An 11,568-nucleotide genomic window follows, 5' to 3' on the forward strand; every position below is an offset into this window, starting at 1 on the left:
AAAAAATAAAGGGTAAGTTTAAGATTATGCTCACCTAGTTCAGCGTTTACCTTGTCCCTATTCCCCAAAGGGAGCTATGTTTAAAAAAAGGCTTAAATACTCTGGAGGTCCCTGAAATTGTATTGCGTAAGAAAATAAGTCCCTGAAAAAAAAATTCTGATTTGGGATCCCTGAAATATTTTTTTTAATCTAAATAAGTCCCTACCCGTGTTTCATGCTTATGTGGCTCAATTTTTACATAATCATCATTTCCAAGTGTATTTTTTCTTTTTTCTTTTATTCCAAGTGTATTAATAATTTACAATTTCAGACAAATTTCCAGCACCAACTCCTTCATCTTCTTCATCAGCACAAATTCTTCATCTTTTTCCTCTGCACCCATAAATCCTTCATGTCAAAGAATGTTCAGCTTCTGCAACTACCACAAATTCTTCATCTTTTTCTTTTGCACTCTTCTCACATATTTTAGTGTTTTACCTCTACAAAACCCCAATTTCCACTTTTAGGGTTCTATTCAACTCTTAACAGATTTGGAACATAAATTTCACACTTTTTTCTTCCACCATGTCAAAGGTTTCAGAAGAAAAAGATGGATCTGAAAACCAGAAACTCTGTCGATCCTTTCCCACACCAATTGGGGCACAAAGCCGTTCTGGGATCGGGTATGACGCACACCGCGCCACCGCCATGCTTGGGCAGGTGCGACGCTCGCGCCACCGCCATCCTTTTCCTATGCACGCGCCACCGCCATGCTTGGACGGGGGCGACGACCTGGCTGCTGGCAAACTCGACGAGGCACTCCGATTGAACTGTTTGTGGATCTATTTCTTCATTATTGTTTCAGATCCAACATTTTCATTCGGTAAAACCCATGAGAATTAAACATAGCGGGTGGTTTTTTTTGCAATTGCAATCTCTGGATTTGCATCTGAGTGGAAGGGAGATGAGATGGGTTTGCTGAGGGTGGGGGTGGGTTTATGGGTTTGGTGGTTGCTCTTTTGAAGGCACAACAATCATTCAGTTTCTGGGTTCTGTTCTGGGTTAGGAAGAGTTCTTTCTGTGCAGGATGGTTAAAATGAAGAACAAAGATCAAGGTTAGGAAGGGATTAATTTTAAAATTTATTTGTTAATTATAATTGATTAACACACTTGGAATAAAAGAAAATGAAAAAATACATGCGGAATTGATGACTGTGTAAAAATTGAGCCACATAAGCATGAAACACGGGTAGGGACTTATTTAGATTAAAAAACAATTTCTAGGGATCCCAAATTAGAAAAAAATATTTCAGGGACTTATTTTCATATGTCATACAATTTCAGGGACCTACAGAGTATTTAAGCCTTAAAAAAATGACTCAACTTTTTAGATTAGCTAATACTAATAGCTACATGTTTGTCTCTTTATGTGTGTGATATTGTCTATGATTTTTCTGAAACTTATATTGATCAAACTAGTTCTTTCGAATTATTTGTTAAATAAGTTTCTTATTGAAGCATTGTATGTGTCTATGCTATACTGCTATGCCCTTACCTCCTCTTCTTTTATTGTCCCACAGGATGATGAAATACTAGTTATTCCCACTGTTGCAGACAGTCCATTAGTGCTTAATACACCACAACCAAGTATATTGCTTCATATTCTTTCCCACAGCCAAATAACAGTAGTAATTTGGAATCTTCTGAACTTTTAAAAGAGAAGGTTAGTCCTATAACCCTAAGCATGATGTTTGATTAATGATGAATGTGAACTTGAATGATGGGCTATGCATTAGTCAAGCTAATCTAAAACTTATTGATACTTGGTTTGTTTGTTCATGACCCAATATAATTAAATATGTATGTATAACTTGAATGCTCTCTTGCTTGACTCAAGTTTAATTTAGTATTTTACATGTAATTTCTCTTGTAATATAAACTTTAGAACATGAATACTCCCTTGCTTCTTGACAGACATATCATGGACAATCCTAGAAGTAGAATGTGGATGGGCTATGATAGAGTTAGTAAAGAATATTTAGATGGAGTGGAATCATTTTTAGACCATGCATTTCGGGAGAGCAATGGAGAAACAATTCCATGTCCTTGTAAGAAATGTGTGCTACACTATGTAGTTAATTGAGCAATGGCTTATGAACACCTAGTGGTTAATGGTATTATACCATCATATGACACTTGGTTTTGTCATGGGGAGTCAATTAATGTGCTAAATCGCAATGAGGAAACTAATTGTAGAGAAGAAGCTTTTAGAGGTGATGATATGGTAGGATTGATACATGATGCTTTTGAAGGCTTTAATCAATCCATGGGTAATAACATTAGTGATGGAGGTGATATTGAGTCAAACTTGGATGAAATTCTTACTCATACATCAAGCAATCAATCTCATCTAGAGGTGGAGAAGTTTGAACAGTTAATGAGAGATGCAAATGAAGAACTGTACAGTGGTTGCAAGAAATTCAGCAAACTTTCTTTTGTTTTACATCTTTACCATATAAAATGTGTACCTTTTCATTGCTTTATTCATTTTAACTAGTATGCTAGTACTATAAGCATTTTCTTTGTGGCCTCATGATAAGTGTGACTATTGACTACATTTATTGCCTCTGGAATTGTTTTTCAGGACTTGTCTAATCCTTTCTTTACCAAGGTAATCCAAGGTCTGTAATTAGACTGTGCATGTTCATATGATTTTTAATTAGTCAAGCTGATAGTACTCAACTGTTCTGTAAGCAGCAATTCATTTTTATTAGCAATATCACTTGTAGCAAGCCTGATGTTATTTTTCTTTAATAAATTATACTGTTTCAAAGGAATATAAAATTGATTCACGGGGTTTTGGTAAGACAGAAGACATAGCTATTGTCATGTTTATTTTTGATTCAGTGGAACTTATTCATGCATTGGTAATGAGTTGAGGTAACTCATGGCTATAATGCAATAGCTGGCAACAAGGTTATAATGCAATCTCTGAGCTGATCCATGTCCAAGTATTGAGGGGCATGTTGGTCTGGCAAGTTGACATGTTCTATTTGCTGCCATGCACAGGGGCCTCATGAACACACTGTTTAGTTACTGATGTGAAGGTAGCGAGTTTTGTTTTTCTATTAAGTAGAGATTTGACATTAGTGGGGTGGGGATAGTGGCTTTCCCCGTTTGATATTTTAGGAAACTTCTGAAACAAATTTGTTGTGTTGGGTCTGATGTACAAAAATGACTGCTGCCATTTACTGGTATGATCCACCAGGACCTTTTCTAAAAAAAACAAGGTTATTTATTTGCTATGGGGAAGACTCTAATTCTCTTTAAATGAGAGTTGTCCGTACATAAACTCCCCCTGCTAATCCTAATTTTTAAGGGTGTTTTGATTGAGTCTTCAATTGCTGATTTGGTTGTGTTGTTACCTGACTAATAACTCATTGTTTCTGGTTCTTGGCTTGTGCAGGTGCTGATTTTTGTGATGTGTGTTGATTTGCTTTTAGACTTGTTTGATGTTGCTGGAGTGGAATCTCACCAGATGAGGACGGGTCATGATCCTGATTTCTATGATGTGTGCTGCTTTGTTTTGCTTAATTTTTTCCTCAGGACTTATTGTTTCCCTTTGTATTCTCCTTGTTTTTCTTGTCTGTTTCCTTTTTTTACCTATCTCTGAGTAGGTTGTTCTCAGACTAGTCTTTTTAAATACATTATTCTCTTTTTGGGAAAAAAAAACTCATGAAGATGTATCACTAAGATGTACTTGATATTTTAGTAGGGATTTAAGACCTACAATGGTTTATTTGTAAAAAAATTCAATTAAAATTTTATTTTCATAGTAATAGAAAATGCCAATGAAATGAGATATTGATATACTGTATGTGCTATATCTATAAGAAATCAAACTTGTGATAACTATAAGAACCTTACAAAACTGTGTGAAATTTGTCAAATGGGACAAATATCCATCATACCTTTAGCGGCAATAACTATAGCCAGTGAAGTGGGTTGAATGAGACAAAATAAAATTATGTCATAGTGGCATTAACTAAAGCCGGGAATTATTGCCGCAAGAAACTGATAATATTTCCCGGCAATTCTTGTGGTCTTTACCGGCGCCCGTAACAAATGCTGGTAAAGCTTTTACCGACCCCCGATATAGCAGCTCAAGTGTGACAGTCGCTAATACCTTTAGCGGCCATGTTTATTGCCCGCTAAAGACAATATTTATTGCGGGTAAAAACGCTTTTTCCCGTAGTGACTTATAAAGCGTTGTGGCATATGCCTTTGTAGTATTGTCCAGAGCGCTTTAGAACATGAGACATGCTAATCAACAAATATATTATAACATAATTTTTGAAGAAGCATTGTAGAATAAGACATCCAACATTGCTTAATTTTAGAAAAGTGTTGTAGAATGGAACATCCTACATTGCTTAATAGCAATTTCAAGCCAACAAATAGCATACACAAGCCAAAGCTCATTTTTTCGTATGTAATGGCAGAAGACAGTAACAGACATTGTAATCTACAAGAAACCCTAGATAAAGAAATAAGATGAAGCAGATAAGAAGTCGGAGAATCCACTCACTGCAACCTAAACCTTTTGGCTCTCGCCTCTGTCATGAAACCGAATGCCATCAGCACTGCGTCACACCACCTTCGCCAACCACCACCGGGCACCACACCTAGTTACCCAACCCTTTCCCCCACCCACACAGCCCCCACCTTCGAACAATCCGAAAAATAGTGATATAGTGACAGACAAAGAGAGATGATGGGGAAATCGTAACCGATCGGATAGGCTTTGAGGGGTATGGCTGGTCCTTTCCGCTGCGATGCTAATCGATGGCTAAAAATGGAAAGAATTTCATCACATTCAACGTATTGGGTACTCTTGTAGAAGAAACCAAAATTAAATCAAACGAAAGATCGATCCAACAACCGGAACTAAATTGATTTATTCTTACTGAAAATGTGAGTACGAATGATTACTGAGAAGATTGCGATTGTCAACGAACTGGTGGTGATTGGGTGAGCAACGAATTGTGGGAGTGAAGAAGATCAAGCACATGCAACACAGAAAAGCTACTCTCAACACTCGAGAATTCATCTTCCACCTTCTGCTTTGTTGATTTGCCACCCAACCCATCATTCTCATTTGTGATGGAGGAAGGTTCGGTAGGGTTTTGGTGGTTGAGGGTGGTGCGATAGAGGGGGCGTTGCGCTCTCCTTGGAAGAGGAGGGTTGTGGAAGGGAACTGGAGATAAGGTTATGGGGTTGTTATTGGTGGTGGGCTTTCTACATCTTGTTACTTGTAAGGTTTGAAGGGATAGAGAAGAGGAAGAGGAATAGGGAGTGGGGATCTGGGTTGATGGGGAATGTTTTTATTTTTTATATTAACTAATTAAGTATATTTTATTATTTCTTACATTGCATCTACATGGAGCACACATATTTGTCCATCTCATTTAATGAAGGTCATGTCACCTGCTTCCGTTATGAATTTAACGGATGGACCAAAAATGTTAACGACACAAACGTGACAGATGCAAATTTCTCGTTTTAAAATAGTGGGACCAAAATCGCACAATTGTGATAGATCAGGAACGAAAAGTGGAATTAAGTCATTTTAAAAAGCGTGGTAATAAAGAAATGAACTACAACGTATTGTTGGAAGAAGCATTGTAGAATGTGGCATGCTACAATGCTTAAATCCAAAGTAACGCCACAAGCATTCACCACTAGTACGGTACATGCCCATGAGGCCTCACCCCACATACACCCCTGTTTAGAAAGTGAATCTACAAGCAAATTCACCTCCCAATATATATGAGCTCGCTAAACGCTTAGTTTCCAACCTTTGAAAGTCAATCTGGTTCAGAAATTTTAGCAATTTACATGGACATTCACACAATTATTGATACATATATGTAATAACATGATCCATAATTTAATTTTATAGAAATAAATTACAAATTATGCAATCAATGTTTCAAACCTATAGGTGATATAATTATAAACATATGGGAAATTACTTAGCAATTTTAAAAAAAGTTAGTCACCCTACATTATAAGGTGCTATAAATATATTTCCTTCCTCTTGGGACTTACAGAGCACATTAGCAACATATTGTGACTGCCCATCTTTGGGTATGGGCATACAAATGAGAATCGACTTGTCGTTTGAGTTCCAAGTATCAACTCATAATACAAGTACCTTAAATGAAAACACAAATTAAAAGAAAAATGAGAATGTATTACCATCAATGAATAATTAAAAGTACTAAACACAATGTGGTTGAAAGGAACTTGACCATCAATTACCTGATATATATGCATATAATAGAGGAACGCAGCCACCTATGATGAAGAACTTCATCCATTTGATCTACACCAAGATATTAATAATAGGCGACACCAAGTATTTCTTCTTCCATGTTTATGCGTTGCGGGTGGTCAAGGTGCATCTTACCAACATGTATAGAAAGGAAAGTACAATTTGGGGTGGTATCACCAACTCTGTGGAAGGGCTTCTGTGCAAGGGGGCTTTTGATTATTCACTTGTCCTTGTTTCTTGTTAGATGTCACAACTTTCGGCTATTGTGAAAGTCAGTCATGCTTAAAATAATAAATATGTTTATCAACTAGATTATAAAGAATTTATATACCGTAACGCAGAGACCAATGAGTTTGATTGGCCAAGCTAAATATGTTCCAATTGCCTCACCAACTTTTGTGAGACCTTCATAATCCTTGGGTACTAGAAAATTTGCATTTGACTCAACAATAATCTCCATAAGAACCTTCATATGGTTCAGCGACAGCGGCTAATTATGTAACGTGACTCCTTCAACATCAAATAGTTTTCCCTTCCCAACCACGCGATGAGTTGGGGTTGACAATTATAAATCGTATAGAGTTGTGCCCTAAGTCAAACATAAATAAAAAGAATTTTAGAGCGCAATTCAATGAGACAACAATACTTATAAGAAAAATTTATACCTCAGCAATGTGGTAAGTTAACTCTACCAAAAACTAAATAAGGTTGTTCTTTGTTCATTGCTTCTTCATCAGTCAATTTTTCTCCATTTCCAACATCATAACTTTCATTTGTTGTAGCTGGGCTTTTAAGTCACCAATTTCCTCAACGGTAGGATTCTTTCTTTTGCGTTTTTGACCCGAAAAGTATCATTTTTGGCAAACCCCAAGCCCTGCAGCGTTGACACGACCAGCGTTATCACTTAGGGACATTTAATGCTCTAGAAAGTATGTCCTGACAGGGATCGTCTTGTAACTCATCCTTTGGTACAAATTGTGACAAGTTCTCCTAGCACATATAAATGTGAAAATATATGGAGATATATCCAAAAAAATATAAAAGTAGTCCAAATTGTTGTCTACTTAGTGTGTGTTTGGTTGTGGATCACGTCGACCCAAACGTGCGTTTGTGTGTGGAAACGCGATTCTCTTCATCTATAAAGATGTTTGGAAACCTTGCGTCTAATTCTGCATCTGGAAATAGAATCGCGTCTAACTAAAGCATCCTATGCCAGCTTCTCCGTCAATCAAATGTGGACCTCTGAACCATGACATTACCAAATTAAAACTTTTGAAACCTTTCCCTTTGTGCCCCCTTTCCCTTCATCTTCATTAGCAAGTGTCATGGTTAGATTTTTCCACTGCCAATCGATCCTCTGAAGAAGGGTTTGCAATTCCACTGCCAATCGATTCTCATGGTTAGATTTTTCTCTCTGTTTTTGGTGGTCGTAAGCAAGGGAAAAGAAAGCAAAGTTACAATGTGGGACTAACAAATTTTTCACCGATGTGGGACAATAATTGACATAACACGAAGCACTGCCTTTTCCTATTACAATCACAAATCCTTGAAGAGACAATATACTAGATTGGTCAACAACTTCCCATAACCTTGCTAGTAGTAGGGCAAAGTACATCAAGAACTATCTTCTAATTTTAAAATTCCACCTAGTTCACATGCTCGTGGACTCCCAAAGACACCGACCAAAGAAAACGTGAAAAGTACTAGATATTTCATCAAATTAAACATTTTACATTTCCTCATTATTCAACTATACCACACACTATGAAGGTGAGAGGAGACCAATCAAATCAAATTAAGAGCACAAAGGCTGAATACAAGTTTTTATTTACTCCACCCTTCAGGAATCAATCACCTTCTTCTTGCAGCAGTAGGCCAAGGCCATTCTCCTTTAGGAAACTCCTTGTGTGGAAGTGGTCTCTAGAAGCTGGAGGCATCACTGTTTGTCTTCCTCTCTGCTTAAACAAGATGAACACATATTTGTGTATTCCTATTACTGGCTTTGGGCTCTCATAGCTCATAATCTCCTTCCCCATATGAGATTTCTCCATGTTAGATTATTCATAATTTGAACAAAATGACCATTATCACAAGCATCTTTAGAAGTGACTTGTTTTTGTGACTGCATATTTCATCATTGACATGATTTAACTCTAATATGACCATTTGCAAAATCAAAATAAGAAGGCTTAATTGCACTTTTGGTCCCCTAACTTTATCCTTTCTGCGGAAACCGTCCCCCAACTAAGAAATTAGCAAAAAAACATCCCCGAAGTTACCATCTATTAACACATTTGGTCCCTTTGTTATTTTTCATCCAAAATGTAACAGCATGAGAGATCAAAAATGCAATTAAGTGGACCAAATGGAAAATTAGGGGACCAAAAGTGCAGGTCACGGTGGTGAGGAATTTGACTTAATTGCACTTTTGGTCCCTCAAACCATTAGATTTTGGATGAAAAATACAAAAGGGACAAAATGTGTTAACATAGGGTAACTTCGAGGATGTTTTTTTGCTAATTTCTTAGTTGGGGGATGATTTTCACAAAAAGGGCAAAGTTGGGGACCAAAAGTGCAATTAAGCCATAAAAATAATATCACCGATGTGGGACTAAATGGTTGAGAGCCCAAGTTTCTGGTTGATATCATCTCATTTTGCTGTCTTCATTCCTAGTTAGAATTTCTCATGTAAAGCACTGACATATATATTAATGATATCACCGACCTGTTTCTTATAAACTAGCTCTTGTTTGTAAAGTACTAACATATATATTAATCTAGGATAAGACCACCGCATGACTACTAAGGCTCGATATGTTTATAAAAAAGCATAATATTTATTGCACATACAGTATAATATTTATTATATAGCACTCCATCGGATTGAAAAAAAAGCAGGTCATTAGATACGTAGAAGTTATTGCACACAGGAAAAAATTTATGGACTCTTAACTTCTACCAACCTAATTATTGAGTTCAACTACACTTACCAACCAAAATGTACTATTAGCCTTTGTATCTTTTTGTTTTCCTTACTTCCTTCATTTGTTCGTTTCTGAAGCTTGCTTTTGCTGTGGAGTTTTCTGTTGGTGTGGCTCAATCCTGCTGCTAGTGTGTGCCATGTAAGTTGTTACCTCTTCTCATATTGCAATTGGTCTTCATTTGTTGTTTAAATCACATGCTACTAATATGTCTATTTTTAATTTCTTAGTTGTATAGAACTTTTTAGTTAGTCAAATGTTTGGTCCTCAAAATTTTGCCGGTCCCTATATTTTGTTTAAACATGTTAAAAAAGTGTGGTTTTTGAACAATTTGTTTCATTCTTGTCTATCACACAAATATTCTAGGAAAAAAAAAGATAACAACATATGTAAAAGAATACAATATATACAACGTAATAATATTTCTCTATTTTATTTTATTTTCTTCTATATCACACAAATCAGATTTCTTCACATGTTAGTGAACTAATTATGATTCTATATATTCTATTTATTTTCGTTTTCTTGTTGGTAGATGAGAAAATGGTTTTTGTGAATATCTTTTAAAATGACAAAAGTAGCTTGAGATTTTTATAAAGCTTGAATATATTTTATGTGCAGCTTATGATATTTGTAATGTCCTTTGTATATAGCAACATGAGTACTTCTAAAATATCAAAAGTTTCTTGGCCCGTTCAAGTGAATGGATATTTCGTCCAAGCATGCTTGGTTCAAGTTGCTAATGGAGAACGCCAAGGTACCAACTTTTCTAAGAAGGGGGGTGGATAACAAGGATAAGTTGAAAAATAGGTATGATAGTTTAAAAGGGATTGGCGAACATGGTATAAAGTATGGGGCAAAGAAACGGGCGTAGGATGGGATCATGTGCAACGCAACTTTGATGCACCAGATGAGTGGTGGGAGAAGAAGATCATGGTATGTAATGATGGTATTTGTGAGAATTGCAAGTCTGAAATTTATATTTAGTGTTTTCCTCTTATAACTAGACTATTGGAACATGCAGGAAAACCCCAATTATGAAAAACTTAGGGAGAAGGGACTTCCATTTGCTCATGACTTGACTATGCTTTACAAAGATGTTGTGGCAACTGGCGAGCATGCATGAGCACCCTCATCATGGGTAATGCCTAATGGGGTTCAAGATGCTGATGATGGATACCTCTCATCCCTAGAAAATCTTGGCCCTAGTAGAGAGGAAGACTCAGCTGATAGTGAAGATGATAGTGTTGGAGCAACATATGGTTTAGCTGGTTCACAAGGAAATTTGAGCCAAGGAGTGGAGAGTCAAAGGACTGGAGAGAATGGAAAGAGAATTACTCAATCTAAACAGATAATTAACAAAAAAAAACTCAATTGCCTCCTCAAGGATAGCAAATGTTGTTAGTGTGATTGCGGAAACGTGCAAGTCACACAATGATACAGTGGACAATTCATCCATTGGTGAAGTGATGACTGAGCTTCAGACCATTGAAGAAGTTTCAAATGATATTGAGTTGCATACCAAATGTTGCCTACTAATGATGCACACGCCAGCTAGGGATATGTTTGTTGCAATGCGAGGTGTAGAAGAGAAAATGTTGCATTGCCTTAAGGTTGCGGCAAATAACCCCTAGACATTCATGACTATGTAGGACTAGTTATAAACTATCTTGATTGTGTACTTTCTTTATTGTGAACTAGTTGTGTCTTTGTTGTGTACTCCATTTACTTTGAACTAGTTATGACTTTGTTGTGTACTCTCTTTGTTGTGGACCAATGATTTTGTTATGTATTGTTTTTTTATTGTGGACTAATTATTACTTTTTTATGTACTCTCTGTGTTGTGGATTACTGAATGAATTTGTTGTCTATGATCTCATATAAGCTTATGTTATAGTATAATTTATGTTATACAGGTGATTGTGACTTAAAATGAATAATTGGAATGAAATAGTTGAGCTTGATACCAATGAAGTTGAGCAAATTATGCAAGAAGCTTATTGTGTGAGTGCACTTATTGGTAAGTATAAAATTCATCATTTATGTAAAGAACCATGTAGAGATGATGATAATACATGTCATTCATGGGTACGAGAAATTTTGCAAGGTCATCCTATTCGTTGCTATCAAATGTTTCGGATGGAAAAAACACATATTTTATCAACTTTGCACAAAATTAGTAGGGCATGGTCTAAAGCCCACTACTCGTACAGGGGTTGAGGAGATGGTTGGAATATTCTTAAGCAGTGTTGGTCATGGGGTAGATAATGT

At 36.4% G+C, this 11,568-nt stretch overlaps 2 protein-coding genes and 2 long non-coding RNA genes across 5 annotated transcripts; 3 read left to right on the forward strand and 1 right to left on the reverse strand.

The window, feature by feature from the left end:
* Nucleotides 1-191: 191 nt before the first annotated feature.
* LOC130738979 (uncharacterized) lies at nucleotides 192-3,825 on the forward strand. Of its 2 annotated transcripts, none has more exons than XR_009019724.1 (3): nucleotides 192-1,094; nucleotides 1,560-1,702; nucleotides 1,954-3,825. It is a non-coding gene; the product is annotated as an uncharacterized LOC130738979 (long non-coding RNA). The 2 variants fall into 2 exon arrangements; XR_009019725.1 differs by having other exon boundaries at nucleotides 196-1,094; nucleotides 2,624-3,825.
* Nucleotides 3,826-4,300: 475 nt separating this feature from the next.
* LOC130731972 (uncharacterized) lies at nucleotides 4,301-5,373 on the reverse strand. The gene is made up of 2 exons (XR_009016903.1): nucleotides 4,947-5,373; nucleotides 4,301-4,828 (listed from the first exon to the last, which is right to left on the reverse strand). It is a non-coding gene; the product is annotated as an uncharacterized LOC130731972 (long non-coding RNA).
* A 4,581-nt stretch (nucleotides 5,374-9,954) lies between these two features.
* On the forward strand, nucleotides 9,955-10,423 carry LOC130742673 (uncharacterized protein At2g29880-like). The gene is made up of 3 exons (XM_057594778.1): nucleotides 9,955-10,054; nucleotides 10,148-10,233; nucleotides 10,322-10,423. The coding sequence occupies exons 1-3, from the start codon at nucleotides 9,955-9,957 to the stop codon at nucleotides 10,421-10,423; spliced, it is 288 nt and encodes a 95-aa protein (XP_057450761.1).
* Nucleotides 10,424-10,441: 18 nt separating this feature from the next.
* On the forward strand, nucleotides 10,442-10,931 carry LOC130742684 (uncharacterized). The gene is made up of 2 exons (XM_057594787.1): nucleotides 10,442-10,697; nucleotides 10,741-10,931. Exons 1-2 carry the CDS (start codon nucleotides 10,442-10,444, stop codon nucleotides 10,929-10,931), a joined length of 447 nt encoding a protein of 148 aa, XP_057450770.1.
* Nucleotides 10,932-11,568: the final 637 nt, after the last annotated feature.

The sequence above is a fragment of the Lotus japonicus genome, chromosome 1 (assembly GCF_012489685.1).
Source record: "Lotus japonicus ecotype B-129 chromosome 1, LjGifu_v1.2".
NCBI classification, from domain to species: domain Eukaryota; kingdom Viridiplantae; phylum Streptophyta; class Magnoliopsida; order Fabales; family Fabaceae; genus Lotus; species Lotus japonicus.